We start from the raw sequence: 20143 nt of genomic DNA, 5'->3' as shown, positions 1-20143 counted from the left end.
GTTAAAATCGAGCTAGGATTTAGTGCTTAAGTTTAGATCTAAGTTAAGCTCATTCGTTTTTAAATTCAAGAACCAGTTTAAAATCTGACGTATAGGTTGAGGATTTATGATGAAATTAATCCTTTATTATATTTAATAGTCTTGGGTGTAAAATATTCAAGTCTTAACCTGAAGCACCCTCCCTCTTTCTTCTTCCTTTCATATTAACTTCCTATATGTGTGTGTATATATATATATCCCTTAGGAGCCTTTCTTCTCAACACCATAGCCTCTCAAATTTTCATTAGAAACCCAAAATTTTCTTAGAAACCTTCTTTGATTCTTCTTTGATTTAATTAATTTAATGGAGACCAAGTCTCGCACTCTAGAGATCACGGTTTTATCAGCAGAAGGCCTGAGAATCGACAACAAACCGGTGAAAAAGAACGCCTACGTCGTCGTTTCGGTCGACCCTTTCAACAACAAGGCGACCAAGGTCGACGGAGAAGGAGGTAGCTACCCTTCTTGGAACGACAAGCTAGTGATGGAAATGCCGTTACAGACGCGGTTTATAACCCTCCTAGTCAAATGCAAGGGGTCCAGAGGGGAAAAAACGGTAGGGTTAGCGAGGATACCGGTGACGGATTTCGTCGGAGGGTATTCGCCGGCGACTTGTTTGCAGTTCTTGAGTTACAGGTTAAGGGATCCTAAGGGGTTGAAGAATGGGATTATTAAGGTTTCATTGAGAGTGAAAGAGCCTTTGCAGGATTGTTCTTCACAGGCTGCGGCTGGTGGTGGTGGTAATGCGGCGATGATAGGGCTGGGAATTCCCATTGATGGACGAAGAGACTATGGTATGGTTACTGGGATTCCAATATGGACTGGTTATCCATCTAATTCTTTGTTTTAGATGATTGATCTTTGTAGTGATTCAATTGAAGTAATTGCAAAAGTTGTACAAAAAAAATACACAAATATATATCAACAATTTTGTTTAATCCAATCAATTTGGATCCAGTCATGATATAAAAGGTCCTTTTAAGAAAGAAAATTGAAAAATCAATTTAACTCTCTCAATTCAACTCTCACCCAATTAATCATTTTATTAAAAATTTCATCTATTTATACCATTAAAAATTGGTCAATGAGATATGTATCTCAACATGAGGTACACATAACACGCCATTTATCACTATTTCATTATTTCATCAACCATGCAACGATGAATTATTTGCAGAATGTTTTAAATCTAGTTGAATTGGTTGAATTTAAAACATGTTTATTAATTAAAATCTTAATAAATTATTTGCAGAATTATTTTAATATAATCATATTTCATTTATATAAATTATGAATGTCAGGTTTAATGTAAATAAAAAATTTTAATATTTTATTTTATGTTAAAGAAATTTTAACCATTCAATAAATATTAATATATATTATTTAGATTGATATAATAGAGATATTAGATCGATTTAAAAATTTACTTACAATGATAAATATAATACGATTAAATTATTAAAATATTTTAATAAGAAAAGGAAAGATTTTATAATTAGAAAACTATATGGTATATTATATAATCATTGTTGGACTCATCAAGGGGTGGTTAAAGGTATTTTTATTGTTCCATTAGAGCTATATTTATATTAATGTAAATCCACCAAAAAGAAAAGTAGGTCGTCGTCGGTGATGAAACCAGAATCCACTATCCCCCGCTCAAAATCCTCCATTTGTGAAGGAAGTGTCAATTTTAGATATGTAAATCTTGATTCTTTTAATTCGATTAATTCAAATTTAAATATAATTTAATTATAAAAAGTTAAATATTTGAATTTGATATCAAAATTATTTAAACGTAAATTAATTCGTACAAATCAATCAAAATGATGTCCTTAAGGTCGAAGATGGAGTAAGTAGTAGCCTTACCCTTTTAACCCCAAATCGTTAACTATAAAAATGCAAGTTATTATGATGACAAAATTACATTTTGATCTCCGAAAATTTATTATTCATCTCAAATTCTTAAAGCAACTTTTTGACTTCTCCTTTGACCTTGACTCCGTATTTGATTATATTACCATATAAACCCTTCTAGTTTACAATATTATAATTAATAAAATGATAAATTTTTTTATTTTAACTCTCAAAATTTCACAATTTAATTTCGACCATAAGCTTCATCTCTAGTCTTGCCCACAAAAATTGACAAACAACTCGATTCGAACAAGGCTAACCAAATTGCTTTTTTAACTTTTTCATTCTTTAGGCAAAAACATGTGAGAGTATATTAAAGGAATAGTTTTATTCACGTTTTAAATTTCAAACATTTGTGGGTTATTTTCTCAATTCAATTACTATTCAAAAAGGGCCTACTCCACCTTTAAAATTTGGTTAAATTTCATTGTCAAGCTGCCGGTTGCCAACTTGTCCATGGAAAAAAAATACAAGTCGTCATATTAATTAAATGTCAAGTGACGATGGTGAAATAGCGGCTCTCCTCTCTTGTTTCTCGTTATCTTCGTTTGAAATAAAGGTTAGTTATATGCATATATATATATGTTGATATTTCTGAATTTTTTTAGAAAAATTTTTGAAGTATCATTTGTTCAAAGTTAGTAGACTTTTTTAACACATTCAGTTTTATATTCAGCTATGCACGACCCTTCCACACGAGACGCTCCTGCTCAGTGCATTTGTTGCTTGCGGATGAATCCAAAAATTTATTTTAGGGGTTAAACTATAATTTTATCATTGTATTAATATATTATTTAAGAATTTTTAATGAGATTAAATTGAAAATTTACCATTTTAAAGGATCAAAGTGCAATTTTACCATTGTATTAAATTTTAATTTCAAATTTTTTGAAGGGGCTACAAAGTAATTTTTCCATTTTGAGAGGGGGCAAGGCCCTTACCTACCCCTTGGTGTGATCCCTGCCATTGCTTCTTTAAGCAACCTATTTAGGCACTTGAGCTCTCTGCAGAGTTGAGAGACAAAACTTCAGTTTGACTCTAGGACAATATAGACCTGTTTAGGGATCCATGGCTCCGGACAGATGACACTTCAAGACTTTTCCAAAAAAGGTTAACCTCGCAATCTTTCTTGGTTCTAAAATTTTAGTTTCTTGGAAAAAATTTAGATCAATAATGGGAAGTTTCCTTGGTTTTTTCCCCTGAGAGAATCATTAATTATAACAGAAGTTACAAAAGCTCCAATTGAACCATATTGGAGAAAATGTCTTATCTTAAGAAAATAAGGAATCGAAAAGAACGCGAAATATCATGAATACAAACTACAACATTTGACGTCAGCAATCGGAATGAATATCTCGAACAGATGCGTTGGATTAAAAACCAATGATTTTATCCTTCCATAATAACTTGCAAAACCTCATAACGTTAAATCCTACAATATATTAATCACAATAAATGTAAAGCAACTTAAACATATACTTACAAATTATTTAGAGACTAAAATGTTCATATTTGATGTTTGACCATTACAGCGAAACAAATGTGTCTCAGGGACGAGATAAAAACGATAAATAAACATCCCTTTATCTCTAATTTAAAAGTTGTTAGAATTAAATGACCCGAATCCTTATTTAAATAAAATACAGTGGTAAAATAAAATAAAACTAAAATCAATATAGAACTACACTTCTTTTATTTTATTTTAGAATAAGGTTTAAAAAACCTTATTAAACCCCATCTATTTTATATTGATTAGAATAATGTGTTTCAATCTTACTAGAATATGGCTTTACAAGCCTATAAATAGACATAGTCTATTCCTCTTGTATTCATTCGAATACAACATAGTGAATTTTCTTCTTCACTGCCCTTAATTTTTTTCCAGAAAGGGTTTCCACATAAAATCTGTTTGTTTTTTTATTTTATTTTATTTTATTTTCACAAAAGTATTATAAAAGTTTTTTATTTACATTCCCAATTCTTATATTTAATAGTTTTGGGTACAATTGTTTTAAAAGAAAACTAAATTTTAATAAATGTTTTATGTCTAATGATAAAAAAGATAAGTTTGAATCCCAAGTGTATGCACCACATTAAAAAAAAACTCTAAATTCTCTGTGTGATGACTAAGGAAGGTGGAAGTGATAACTCGACTGATCGGAACACTAAAAAAGTCCGATTCAAAGACTTGGACTCAAATAAGAACTGTGACATGACAGTAGATCCAACCCCAACACCGGGTTTATCTTGGAAAGATATAGTTATGAGCCAAGGGCTACCCGAATCTGGTTGTGATAAGGACCTTAGTTTATTGAGAGCAACATCACAAAGTCTTCCGTTAATACAATCAATTTCTCTGAAAGGGTCCAACAAATTCTTTTAAAAGATATGGCAACCATATTAGTGGTTAAATTATTAGGTGAAAATTTATCTTATACCATCCTCAAAAATAGGATTTAATCTCTTTAGAAACCATCGCAACAGTTTCATATAATGGATGTGGAGAATGGGTACTTCCTAATTAAATTTCAAAGCCATGAGGACTACAAGAAAGTTCTTACCTAGGGGCCATGGATCGTGCTTGGGTATTATCTCACGGTTCAACCGTAGACTTCAGAATTTTACCCTGTTCAGGCCTTTCCCAGTAGAATTATGATTTGGGTCTAATTACCTGGTCTTTCTGGTTATCTTTACAAATGGCGCGGTTCTGGAGGAAATCAGGGGATTGATAGGTAAGGTCATTAAGCTTGATTTCCAGACAGAAAAAGGGTTCGAGGGGGAAATTTGCTCGAATGGTAGTGTTCATTGATCTGGGAAAACCCCTGATATCCTAGATCCTGGCCAACGATGTGGTTCAGAAGGTTGAATTTGAATCTCTTCCGTTATTGTGTTTCTCTTATGGTAGGTTTCGTCGCATACAAAACTTCTGCCCTAGCTCTAGACCAGCAAATGATGTAGTAAGGGGTATGGGCTAGACAGCTAAAAAGCCATCAAAAAAGGAGAAAACGGTGGAAACTACGGAGGCCTTTGGACCATGGATATTGGTTGAACGGAAATCCAGGCATAATCCAAGGAACCATCAAAGCTATGATAAGGAAATAGCTGGAGATGGTGCCTTGAATTCGTTGGAAATCAAAACCTCCAAAAATGGCGCAGTGACGACTGATTTGTTGGGAATGCATTTTAAAAAGGGGAATTTCTTAAAGGAGAAAAGGTAAGGAACATTATTTAAAGTTAATAATATAGTTGAGCCCTTGACCAAAACAACAAATGGGTTTAATGTGTTGGGTAAATTAACTTCGGATGGGCCAAATGTCTCAAATAGAAGGGACAACGTGGTGGACATAGGGCCTGAAAAAAATAATTTGAATTCTTTAAAGGGTGCATTAATGAAAGGGCCAGCTTTGGGGCATGTGACTCAGATGGAAAGGTTTATTTCGGGTATTAACGAAATAAGGGGAACAACATTTAAGACTGGGCTGGCTAGCAGGCCTTCACATGACCCAATTAAACTAGACAAAGTTAGGAGCGGACTAGTCTAGGAATCTTTAGAGAAGCAGATTGAACTGTTAGTTATTCCAAGCCCTTCGACCAACCTTGATTTGGTCCAAGACATTAACAAACATGTTCGTCCTAGATCTTGTTCGCATTCTACTTGCCATGGTTTTTCTCATTCTTTTTCTATTGTAGGTGAAATTTCATTGGGATTTGAGACACCTATACAGGACAAGAAAAATGACAGAATCATCGCACATATTAACCTAGTCTTTGAAGGCCCCGAAAAGGTTGAAATTTTTCTGATAGAAGGTGTACTTGATCCTAGGAAGCATACTGCCATAATATTCAAGGATAACCAACACCTAAATTGCAAAAATTCTGTTGGAAAGTGAAAGTAGTAGTATCGAGAGCGAATAATCTAGGAAATAAGGATAGGAAGAAAGGTGGTAAATTTATTACTGGACGAGAAAGTGAAAAATCAAGTAATGCTTTAAAAGGACGTGAAAGTCGTTTCAAATTTTCTGGAAGTTGTTTAAAAGGATGTTAAAAGGATCCTTGGATTCCAAACATAAGGCATTTGATTAAGTTTATTCCAGCTAATATTAATTTTGATGTTGATTGTTTGCTTAGTGATATGGTCACCGAGGAAGGTACATGGAACCTTGATTTTTCGTAAGTTTGGTTACCAGAAGATGTTATTCAACACATTATGGGCATTCCTCCTCCACATCCATCTAAAGGTTCTAATAGACTTTCTTGGCTTCACACTTCGACAAGAGTTTTCTTTATTAAAAGTGCCTATAAAATGATGAAGGAAGATTCTTGGGACATATATATAAGAAATTTAAAAAGGTATGGAAGCTACCGGGACCACAAAGAGTCCACTTCTTCATATGGATTGTTCTAAAGTAGAGACAACTCACCAATGTGGAAAAAGTTAAGCACCATTTAGCGGTTGATCTTTCTTGCCAAATCTATGGTGACAGGTTAGAAGATATATTACATATTATTAGAGATTGCACAACAACTAAGGAAGTTTGGAATAGGTTGTTCCGAGTAATCAACTTTTAAATTTTTTTCTTTAACAATTTGCACGAGTAGGTATCTTCTAATTTGCAAGACACCACAAAGCTTCATGATGGAAGAGCTAGTTGGGCATGTCTCTTTGGTTTACTAGCTTGATGCATATTGAAGAATCATAACCTCTTCATCTTTCAAGGAAGATCTTGGACTTCAAGCGAGATAATTAAAGTATCAACTAGTTGGGCCACCTAATTTTCTTCGGTCCTTAGAGATGAGTCGATTGGATTCCATGAATTCCCTTATGGTGATCAACTGAGAAGAGACTAGTTTATTCTTAATACTGATGGTGCTATTATTTTATATTCAGGGAGTGTAGCTGCTGAAGGAGTATTGCGTAATGAGAAAGAAGATTAGGTCTTGGGATACAACAGATTTCTAGGGAATTGCTCAGTTTTTGACAAAAAAACTTTGGGGCATTTTAGATGGCCTTAAGCTCACCCAAAGAAGAGGGCATGACAAGGTGATTATACAGTCGGATAGTTTAGATGCTGTTAAGGCCATACATGAAAGCGATTTGTGTACTTCAACCTCTGTACTAATGAGGCAGATTCATTACATATTGTCTCAAGAAGGTCAATGGATTTTAAGATACATACCTAGGGAGCATAATTAAGGTGCAGATTGCTTAGCCAAATTGGCCTTAGTAAAAAAAAACTTGTATTTGTTTGAATTCCCTCCTAATAAAGCATTAGATTTTTTTAAAGCAGATAAGAGAAGGGGTGCTGTAATACTCCTAACCCATATCCGTCATCAGATCAGGGTTACGGAGGTTTACTGTACAATTCAGAGCATTTAACAAGCATTTCATATATAGACATACACATATTATTATCCATTCAATTACATACATATCGTCCCTAAATTAAGCCTTCGTGGCCCTAAAAATACCTTAGAAACCATTTGGGATCAAATTGAAAACATTTGGAAAATTTAAGAAAAAGTTACAAAATTTTGAATACAGGGGTCACACGGTCGAGACATACGGCCATGTCCCAGCCCATGTCCTTACCCATTAACTCTCTGAGTAGGGTCACACGGTCGCACCACACGCCTGTGTACCAGGCCGTGTAACCTTCGGAATGGCCTCACACGTCCGTGTGCCAAGCCGTGTGCTTGGTCGTATAACTACCTGACTTGCATGCAAAGGAACCTACAGGGGACACATGGCTGTGTCGCCAGGCCGTGTGGACAAAAATTCACCTAGAAACAGGCTCTTCCAAAACCATTACAAGCCTAACCATTTAACCTAGCAAATTACACTATAAAAATGACTTAAGCAACATCAAGCCACATTCAAATGAGCTTAAAACATATCAAAACACATATATTAAGTGCTTAATCAATGTGCCCTCATTGACACCACATTTAAATTATCCATTCACATCTAATATACCATTCATAGGTACCACAAATAAAGTTCAAGCAATCAAATAATTGGATATGGTAAAAAAATAACCTATGCTCATCTTTCTCAAAATAACCATTTTTATTGAACATTATCACATGACATAAACATATAGGCAAATCCAACCATTACCAAACATGCCATATAACATATATCTATATATACAAACTTATAATCACATATTCAAAAGATTCAACTTCAAGGACATAATCACGCCCTAGGTACATGCCAAAATTTACAAAAGAAAACATCATAACATTGAGTACGGGATTCTTGTAGGATGCTGAGTCCAAGTCTACTATTTATCTAATTCGCAAACATGGAAATCAATTCACATTTAATAGTTTTCATTTATATAATTAACTACAAGAATAACCAAATCATAAGAGTTTATTCCTTAACCAAAGAGAAATTACAATTCTTTTTTTATAATACCTATAGCGAACTCTTTTTGATGAATCTAATACCTTAGTATATGGTTGGAACGGTGGAAATGTGCAAGTGTACACAATCGTAACAAGTAATAAAGTGACAAGTAAATGTCGAGTTATTGTACCCACAGGGATTGTAAAAAACAATATTTATGAAATTAATTAAAACACTTTGGTGAGGTAAAAATAATTCTGGTTTGAAAAGAGTGATTTATAAACTAAGATTTTAAAACTAAGCAAACAATTTAAATAAAATAAAAGAGTTCTAGTGCACGATTTCAATTAAGATTTAATCAAGATGATATAATTGTGTTGGATTAATTATACCTTTTTAACTTAGAAATATTAAATTCGTGCTTACGCTGTTATGAATAAATTCACGGCAACTCAGTAATTTGCTAACTTATGAACATATTTACTAATTAAAAAATTCCATTTATCTCTTGAACATATCCCTATGCTAATTCAACCGACTAAACATATTTAATAAAGTAAACATGCTATCGCACATACATACTTATTGAATTAAATTATCTCTCGCATATTCCTATGTCGATTCAACCGATTAATTCAACTTAATAAACATGTAAAAGATTATGTAAAGTAACAAAGTAGACATACCTTGAAACAATTTAATCACAACAATCTTGCAAGTTATGCAAGGCATATGTATCGCCAAATACAATGCTAATTTAATTTTCAGTTACCTTAGAAGAATTAAACATGTACTGATTAAGTACTGAGTCCATTAATTGCAATTTCAATCCGTTTAAACAATTAATTCTTTAGTTATCTAAACAATTATAATGCCAAATAACCTAAACATGATTTTACTTAATCAAGCATTTCACTGAGGCCGATAACAGCATAAACACTATTTTAATAATTCAAGTAGGCAAAATATAATCAACCCAACACGAATTGAATTCAAGCTAAATTGATTAAAATAACCATTTCAACAACAATATTTTTCATAGATATGTTCATCATAAAAACAACAGAAATTAAAAAGAATGGGAACAGAAAGCAAATCCAGTGTTTCTTTGCGCCTTGACTGTTGCTCCATTCTTAGTCTCCATTGTCTTCGCCGAGCAAGGCTTCTATGAATCCTTGATTGCTGCCCAAGATGGCTGAAGAAAACCTCTTTCTCAAGAGAGGAAATCGACACAAGAAGAAGGGAAAATGGGATGGAAAAATGGAGAGGAAACTTTGAGAGAAGTGAAGAGAGGATGAGAGAATGTTGTGGAATAAGGGATGTTGAGGGATGCTTTGAAATGGGCAGCATAGGGTGGCTTTTATAGCCGAAGAGGGCTGCTAAAATAGCAAATTCAGCAGCCAAGAGAGCCCTCCCATGGCCGGCCACACACATGGCAAGGTTGAAGCTTTCGACCTTGCTAAAAATAGGCTGGGGCAAATCTACAAAGCCTAAAATAAAGGTGGGGTTTGAACGTAATTTGGAGGTTTTTCAAGGGCCTTTTTGCAAGCATATTTTATCAGCTAATTTGCTGATTTGGGTCAGCCACTGGACGGTTCTGGTCAGCCCAATTAGTGGCTGGTTCGGCTCACTTCATTCGGTTCAACCAGTGCGGTTCACTAGGCCCTTTCTTCATAATTAATTAAAATTAATTCATTTAACCTAAATTAAATAGGAAATAAATTAAAATTAATTTAATTATGAATTAATACACATTTTTGGACCGTCTTGGGCTGGAAATTAATTGGCCTCGATACTTCAAATTGCTCTCGGTTTTGTTCTTCTAGTAGTGTTCACCGGGCCCTTTTTCTCCAATTGTGTAATTCTGTCAAAAATAACCAAATTTAATCAAAGTTAACTACAAAATTAATTAAAATTCATAATTTTTATGTTTTTAACATAAGTTAATTATTTTATAATATTTAATTATTTTTTTACAAGAATTTAACCGAATTTGCATGAATTTAAGTAGAATTGGGTATGAAAAAGTATATAATTTTTTGTGTTTCCAATGGTCCATTAGTTACATGACACCCGGTGCCTAGTGGATAAATCGCAGAAGAGTTTGCGCCTAGCGCTAGTCAGATTAATCAATGATATTAGATGTGAGCCCAATTCTAGTTGGACAAACCAACGATGTTTGCTCCCAGCGCTAGTCAGTTATACCGACGATTGTATGCCCAGCACTAGTCAGACAAGCTAAAAAAAGTTGCGCCTAGCATTAGTCAGATATACCGACAAAATCAATAGTGAGCCCAGCTCTAGTTGGATAAAATAATGATGTTTGCGCTTAGCGCTAGTCGGATAAATCGATGAATGTGTGCCTAGCACTAATCAGATGAACTGACGAAAGTCGCGCTCAGGCTAGTCGAACAAATCGACGATATCAATTACTCATTTGCAAGTCCATATATTACTTTTCATTACTAAATATCACATTTTATAATTTAATAATACTTCTACTCCAATTATCTACTAATCATACATTAAATTATTTCATCATGTCAGATTCTGGAAACTTCCTTTCAATTGGTTTAACAAATACATTAAAGATATAATAAGATATCAAGTAGTAGCTAATTTAAATAAGATAATTTATGAAGTTCGAGTTCTAAACTACGAACTTACCGAAACTATGCTTGCAGAAAATTATTCCTTAGCCTTCTCTTTTCCGCGACTAGCAACGGGATCTCTTATATCTTGATCTAGATTTAATAATTTATTTTAATCAATACTCAATAACTAGCCTCACACATTTAACCATTAACATTTGATATTCACTCAACTTAGTCCTTGTCATAAAATACAATCAATCAATCAATCCCATGTTTATAGTACTTTCCTCCACCCATCAAATGTATGAGTATAGCTATCTATATATTTCCAAAACAATTCCTGTAACACCCTAAACCCGGCCTAGAAGTTTTTGAATCCCGGATGCTACATCGATCACCGAAGTGATCGTAGGTAATTTTTTTTTTAGGAAGTCAATTTATATGTTGGTTCATAATACTTAACCGTTTAAAACCAGTCAGTAAAATTATAGTTAAGATGGTATATATGTATATAAGTGAAATAAAAATGTTTAAAACTTAACTCGAAACATGTACCACAGCTTTATAAAAATCTTACAGTTGAAAACCAGATAATCAAATGGATACTGAAAATGCAAACTGATAATAATTCATTTTCATTGAGACTATTTGAGACCTCCACACATCGATCCAGCGTTAGAATTCAGGAAAGGGTACCTGAAAGGGAAACACTAAGAGGGGGTGAGCTACTCGAGCTCATTGTGAGACCAAAACAAGACTAAAAACACTTTTTCAAAATTCAAATCAGTATTGCATCATATTTACAGATAAACACCGCGTCAGAAAGAAAGTTGGAACTAACATCCCAACAAAACAGAAATCGCACTCACATCAGTTCACAAATAGACAGACAGAGTTCAGTGAAATAGTCAAGCATCTAGAACATATACATGGGCATGGATGAAATGCAGTCAAATAAAACCCACCCATCCAACCAGCACACCTCTATGTCCCTCGATCACACCCCATAAGAGTTGTTTAAGCTCATCCAGCCGAAACACACCATATAGGACCTCGATGGCCCATCCAACCCTGTACACCACATATGTGGACTAAGCCACTTAGATAATAATTCGCAGCAAAGCTGGAGTATGTGCCGTACAGTGCAATGTGGTAATCCGCTGTACAGGCAAGTTACAGTCTTAACTATTAGAACAGATAACAGTACGCAGCAAAGCTAACGCATCTGCAGGACAGTGCGATAAATAGTTGTACGAGCAAATTGCAGTAGAACTGCCATATCAGATCAGAATCAAACTCCCTTCTCTTCATTAACCCACCCAAAATCCTTAAAGTTATACAAGTGTATATATGCACACAATTTCAGAGAACAAAGACATTTACACAATCAGTCAGACGAAACAGATATGTAACACACTCTATAGACTAGATTCAAAATCACACATCACATGCAATCATCATAGATATCGAGTCTAGAACACTCTCTTTAAACTTGGTTAAGGGTCAGAGCACCTACACAAACATATATTCAGATCATAAATGCACACAGAACCAATATAAGGGTTTTAAAACCACATGCCCGTGTGCTCTGGCCTTGTGGAAGTGCCTAGGCCATGTAGGAGGTCAAAAGCCTATGCAAAAAGGGGCACATAGCTGTGTGGTAGAGGCACACGCTCGTGTGAAGAGAGGCACACGACCGTGTGACTAAGGCACATGCCCGTGTGGACTAGGGACATGGCCTTGGGGACAGGCTGTGTAACTCTCTATCCATTTACACTAAACCTGAGTAGAGGGCTGACACGACCGTGTGAGGGTCTCACACGTCCGTGTGCCCACCAGACATGGCCGTGTGTTTAAGACACACGCCTGTGTAGGATTCTTAAATCCCTAAATTCCCAAACTCACACGCCCGTGTGAAAATCGACTATTTTTTCCAAGTCGGCCACACGACCACGTGGCACCAAATCTTGCCCGAAAATTCTAATCCCTAATTCTACACGGCCGTGTGAACAGTTACACGCCTGTGTGGCTGTCCCTGTGGTCACGAAACCATTCTAAAACAGCCTACAAATCGTGAATTTCACCCTCAAACACTCCCTAACCCCCGTTAAGATCAACACATATTATAGTAACTTGAATTTGATGCAATTTAATATCCAATCCACATTACAATTACCCCATAATTGAAATCCACACATGAATTTTTCCCAAAATAAACGATTCACAAATAGAGTTGAAGAGTTCTGAACCTACACCTCTTTTGATAATAAAAAATGTCCTGATGCTGACTTGATGACAAGGAAAAACAAAGCTCTGCTTAAACCACCACACCACCGATTCAAAAAGAAAGAAGCCAATGAAAGAAAACAAAAGCCAAAAAGAAGGGAGGAAAATAAAACGTGAAGAAGAAAAGAAAAATAATAAAAATAAAAATAAAAACAAAACAAAAATAACAATAAATAATTAAAAATATTCACTTAAAACAAAACAAAATAAATTGCCTTCCTAAAAATGCACCCTAAAACATTTGAACTCAAATCCTTAAGGCAAACTAACACACAACCAATTACCAGACCAGCAGGTCCATTCTGGCATTTAAATGCACCACTAAACTCAATAGCACCACTAACTCACTGACCCTAACCACAAAACCCAAAACTTCTAGCCCCAAAATTCAAGGCGTTACAATCCCTATACTCATAAATTTCATCAGTTAATACCATGCCATTATAGTTTTAAAATAAGCTATATTCCTAATAATTAATTTCACCTAAACCTATCACACAATTTAACTAAAATGACTAATGAAAGAAATTTATAAATTATCATAATTTCTTAACAACTTATTCCATAAAATGCCTATATATAAGGGTTCACCATTATATCCCAAAACCTTAAAACATCAACAATGGAATTGTCCACTATTTCTAACAAATTTATACTTTAGCTCAGGAATTAGCTAAGTTAAACCATTTCCAACACAAAAATATAATCAACATGAAAAATCAATTTGAGTAACACTTACATGCAAGTCCTTCAAATTAAACATAAAACCTTTATCAATGGTTTCTTTCCCCTTTACTTTTCTTTTATTTCGGCAAGAAGAAGAAAAATAATAGCCATCTCTATTAGTGGACTCTTTTGTGCTTTATTAAATTTGTTTTTATTATTTATTTTCTTTTATAACCTTTAATGATTATTATACTAACTTAATATATATATTTATAATACTATAGCATTAATTAAAACCGTCCTCTATCACCCTTCCCTATAATTATTGGCTTATTTATTTAATAAGTTCTTTAAGCTAGTTCCATTTTAAAATTTAATGGAAATTCCTACTTTTATTCCTTATTCAATCTAGGCCATTTTAATTTAATTAATACATAATACTTTCAAGATATTTAACTATTATTCAATTCACCTCTAAGATAACTCCATATATATTTAATGATGACATTTATAAACACTATTCACAGAAATGAGGTCCTGAAAATACAATTTTTGACACCCTTAACTTTCAAGTCATTACAGGGGCTTTTAACCCTAAAATTTAATATTTTTAATAATTTAATTCTTTTGCGTAAGTTTGATAATTCAAAATTAAAATAACGTAATAATATTTTGTCCTAAAAAATGTGAAAATAATAAATAAATAAGAGATATTTATCACTTGAGAATATTTTCAATTTTATTCAATTAAGTCAATTGGGTTTCTTACTTTTAAATCTAAAACTATCAACGCTGGTTTCGCCTTTCTCGACACTACTTTCGCTGCCATGGGTTTTGGAGGAGCAAGATTTCATTCTTTTCCAGAACCACACCTCTCCATTTCACTGTTAGGTTTCGGCTTTAGACCATTCTTATAGTTCTATATTTTTATGAATTTCTACTAAATTCTTTTTAGGATAAACTATACAATTAGTCGCCTAACTATATTTGCATTCCTGTTTTAGTCATCCAACTTTAAAAATTTTCAATTTAGGCACTAAGCTTTGTATTCATTCATGTTTTGGTCACTAGTCGTTAAATTGACATCGGAAAGTCTTTTTCTATCAGGTATAATAACACATTTAGTCTTCAATATTTATATATTTTATCAATTTGATCTTAATTCTAAATAATTCAATAAGTTTAACCCTCATACTTACAAATTCAATCAATTTGATCTTCAAACTTCCTAACTAAAGCTTTTAACTTTTAAAACATAGGCATTCCACAACTATAGTAAAACCCAAAAAAGAAAAAAAAACTTTTTTAGTTGTGCAAATAGAACATACTTTACGGGGTTTCTTGAAAATTGAACTATACGGGGATTTTTGTATTATATAATGGTTACCCAATTTAATCCATGGCTCAAATATAGGTTCTTTTCTGCTGGAAAAACTGAAAAAGAAATTTAATCCGATTGTTTGGTTTTTAAGAAATAATATATGTGCACGTGTTATTTATTGCAAGTATGTTATATTTGTACAATTGGAGAAGTTTTTTTTCTTTTTTATTATTATAAATTTATAAATGTGAGAAGCCTTTTTTTTTAAGCTGAAAGCTTTAATTAATAAATTTGAGGATCAAATTAAATGTAGCACTTCGAAATCAAGAAACCGAATGAGAAGAAGGATGCAGTGGCTACACAATTTGTTGTGGAAGCAACTCTTAGAAGGGTGCATGCAAACCTGAAGGATGATGATGATGTTTTTATCAAATGAAGATTGTTGCAGTAATAATTGTAGTAATACTTTAAATTTCAATGGGCTTTTATATTGTGGATTTTATTTTATGTTTATTATTAAATAATTAATTTTAAGAATTTGTATTATTAGATTTAAATTTGGAATAATACTTTACTAAATAAAAATTAATTAATATTTTGAGAAATATGCCATGAAAGCTTTAGGGATGAAATTCATTCTTAATTATGAATTTGGGGACAATATTCATCCTTAAAGTTTTAGAGACAACATTTGTCCTTTATTATGAAAATCAATTAAGGACAATTTTCAACCATCATCCCTGAAACTTTTAGAAACATAGTTTTAAAGCATGCATATTGAGGACGACTTAAGTTTTTAAAGCTATTGGAGATGTTTTTCAAATTTTTAGGGACATTTTTAGTCGTCCTCAAAGCTTCTAAATTTTATAGTCTATTAAAATACTGGAAAATTCATTTTTTTTATTCATCACCTACTGTACTGTACTTATACTTAATAATTAACTAACTGCCTAACAGCAAAAACTAATTAGTTATATGCTAACGAACTAGCTAGCTAATCCTTTTAACACTCCCCCTCAAGTTGGAGAATGATATACATCTTTCATTCCTAATTTGCTGACAAAATGATCATGTTGAGCCAGATCTAAACCCTTGGTTAAAATGTCTGCTTATTGATCTTTAGTTGAAACATGAAACGTCTGCACAACACCTTTTTGTATCTTTTCACGTACAAAATGACAATCGATATTGATGTGTTTCGTTCTTTCATGAAACACTGGGTTAGCAGCAATTTGCAACGCCGTCTGACTATCACAAAACAGCGCTACAGGAATCTCATGCTTGATTCCAAGCTCTTCAATCAACCCTTTAAGCCATACCAGCTCAGCAATAATGGAAGCCATGCACCTATACTCAGCTTCTGCTGAAGAACGTGACACTGTATTTTGCTTCTTCGACTTCCAGCAAATCAGAGAATCACCTAACTTGATGCAATATCCAGTAACAGACCTGCATGTCATGAGACAACTTGCCCAATCTGAATCACAGTATGCATTCAACACTGGCTTTGAACTAGCTAATAAAAAAATTCCTTTTCCTGGATGCTGTCGAACATATCTAACAATCTGTAAAGCTGCCTCATAATGAACCTTTTTAGGAGCTTGCATGAATTGACTTAGATGTTGAATTGCAAAAGTAATGTCCAAACGCGTATGAGTGAAGTAAAGCAATCTGCCTATCAACCTCTGAGAAACCGTAACATTTTCTAACATCCCGTCCATTCCCATAAACCTGTTTATCATAGTCTGCTATAGTATACTTTGTATTCTGCTCAAGTGGTGTTAAAGCACAACGTGCTCCCCCTAAACCCAAATCAGCTATCAACTCAAGCGCATATTTCCTTTGATGTAACACAATGCTTTCCTTGGAACGAACCACTTCACTGCCAATGAAACACTTAAGATGCCCAAGGTCCTTTATCTTGAAATTGAGGTGTAAAATACCCTTGAGTTCTTCAACCATTTCTCCATCATTCCCAGTAATTAGAAGATCATCAACATATATGAGCAGCAATACTATTTTGTCGCCCTTAACTTTGGTAAACAACGAATAATCATGTAGACTCTGAATATATCCATTATCAATAAGAGCTTCAGTCAACTTTAAATTCCATTGACGAGAAGTTTTCTTCAAACCATACAGTGATTTAAGCAGCCTATAAACCCGAGATTTAAACTCCCCCTGGTTGTGAAAACCCTCAGGCATAGACATATACACTTCTTCATGCAAATCACCCTAAAGAAAAGCATTAAAGACGTCCATCTGAAACAATGGCCAGTTAAACATGGCTGCCAAAGAAATAATAGTACGCATAGTAACATGCTTCGCCACAAGAGAAAAAGTGTCATGAAAATCAATCCCTTCACGCTGATTATAACCCTTAGCGACCAAGTGCGCCTTAAACCTTTCAACCGTGAATTATACTTCACCTTATACACCCATTTGCAGCCAATTGGTTTTTTTCAAGGGGTAAATCAACTACTTCCTACGTGCCATTTGCCTCAAGAGCTTGTATTTCCTATTGCATGGCTTCAATCTATGTCTTGTCACTAATTGCCATCTGATAGGTGTGGGGTTCAACAATAGAGGACAAGGAGAGGGAAAACATACGAGAATGAGAGGGTAAATGAGCATAAGAAAGAAAGTTAGATATAGGATATGTGTAACACCCCCAACCCTATACCGTCACTGGAATAGGGTTACGGAACATTACTGGACATATCAAACAAATTATGAATAACTCATAAATAATTAACATACAAAGTATAAATTTAATCCTTAAGTCCCTATAATGGACCCTTGAGACCCAAAACACGTATTAGATGTGGATAGGGACTTATCCAGGTGCTCGGAGAATTATCGTAAATTTTTAATTTTTTTTAACTCAATATAACCTCCTTTATATACATTTAACCTTCCCTGCAATTTCAAAACGAAACCAATCCAATACTAATAATATAACCAATTCAATTCATACATGTAAACATCTAAAGCAAACCAAGATTAATACTAGAATTTACTATATGATCATTCATACCATTATTCAAATTAAATTAAAAGTTCTATTCAATTATCAATTCAAACATAATGTTATATATACCATTTCATTTACTTAATCTTTCATTTACCAATTTAAAACATCACATATTATCTTTACAATCCAAAACCACATTAACTCAAAATACAACCTAGGTACATGCCACATATACCAAAATAAAATATACATCACCAAGGTTGCTGAGATCGGGATTGGTTCGGATGCTAGACCAGATTTTGACTCCTACTGACCTGCGCATGGAAAATAATCGTACGTTGAGTATAGACATACTCAGTGATATTACTATAATTCAAACTATAATAACAATAATGAAATATAAATATTAAACATATAACAATTGAATTTTCTCAAATATTAACTCGTTCTTAAACTTCATTCGTTGATAATAGTAACACAATTTCAACTATTTATTAGTTTCAATCAAATATCATAAACTTCAATTTTCTTCACTACATCAATGTTTAGTTCATGCCTTCCATTTCCAATCTCAATTTTAATCCACAATTTAAATTTCTCATTTCAGTTTTTCACCCTATTAACATACCCGGACTTTGGCGGATACTCGGATCCAACCAAACACACCAGAATGGCACCCAGTGCCTCATCGGATTGTTCGAAGCAAAGTTGACACCCAGTGTCTCATCAGCCTAGCCAAAGTAAAGTGGTACCCAGTACCTTATCGAATCTATCCAAAATACAATAGTGACACCCAGTGTCTCATCGACTCGAGGTCGAAGTATCCCTGAACACTTCCAATCCTATGGTATGCCAACTATATCAGACTTAGCCTGACTAGTTAATAGGGTATTTAATTCACTTTCTCTGTTTCAATCAATATTCACATCAATTCCACTTAAATCACAATTTCACTTTCATTTCAAAAATCCACTTTCAAAATCAAATACACTTTCCATTCACTAATTAAAATCAACTTCACTTTAAATCTTAAATTCTCTTTCAATTCAACAATTCAATCATAATCCAATACTAAAATTTATTTAACAACCGTTTCAATTATCATTCAATTCCACAACAACACTTACCTCATAATTTACTTAGCAAATACATAATTTAATTTAACATTTAATGAATAAATTAATAATTTGAATTATAGTAATACAAACCTAGATTTGTTCGATTACTCCTCGACAACTTTTTCCTTTCCTTTCGGCACCGATGCCTCGGGTTCTTTTCTAGCTACGAAAATAATAATAATTTTCACTATTAATTACAGCATTAAATTATAATAAATAATTGAATTTTATTCAATTCCTACTTATTCTCAATTTAATCCTAACTAAGTTTACTTACTTTTCTAACTTAATTCATACTTCTTTTCTACTTAATTTCTTACCATATGAAACTCAACTATTCAATATTCATAATAAAATCTTAATTTAAAATTTCTTTCAATTTAATCCCTCTATCACAAAACTTATAGCTTATTTTATAATTTAATCCCTTTATCAATTCTAACTTGAAATTCATTCAATTAAATCCCTAAGTCACTATTTTGTTCAACATGAACTATATTCAAAAACCTTAAAACTTTCAAAACCTCAACTTAGTTTCATCAAAACTTTATTCCAAAGCTTCTAAAACATCAAATTTAAGAGAAAAGGACTTAATTGACTTACCAAATTAAACTTCATGCTTTAAAAACTTAGTTTCTCCTTTTCTTTTCTTTCTTTCTTTCCTTTCCCACTTTCTAATGGCTTTCTCTGTTTCTTTCTGTGTTTTATTTCCTTTCTTTCCTTTATTTGTTTCTTTTTCTTATTTACTTTATAATTATAACTTAATATATATATTAACTACTTAATTTATAAATATCTATTTGATAGCAAATATATATGTTACAATTGTACATTATCTCCACCCTACATTTGTCTTGATCTAATCTATTTCATAAT

At 33.2% G+C, this 20143-nt stretch overlaps 1 protein-coding gene across 1 annotated transcript; it reads left to right on the top strand.

The window, feature by feature from the left end:
- Positions 1-244: 244 nt before the first annotated feature.
- On the top strand, positions 245-1056 carry LOC107935160 (BON1-associated protein 2). The gene has a single exon (XM_016867721.2). The coding sequence runs from the start codon at positions 344-346 to the stop codon at positions 887-889; it is 546 nt and encodes a 181-aa protein (XP_016723210.1). The 5' UTR covers positions 245-343; the 3' UTR covers positions 890-1056.
- Positions 1057-20143: the final 19087 nt, after the last annotated feature.

This window comes from Gossypium hirsutum, chromosome A12, assembly GCF_007990345.1.
Source record: "Gossypium hirsutum isolate 1008001.06 chromosome A12, Gossypium_hirsutum_v2.1, whole genome shotgun sequence".
Classification (NCBI taxonomy): domain Eukaryota; kingdom Viridiplantae; phylum Streptophyta; class Magnoliopsida; order Malvales; family Malvaceae; genus Gossypium; species Gossypium hirsutum.
This window is presented reverse-complemented; position numbering and strand designations above follow the sequence as displayed.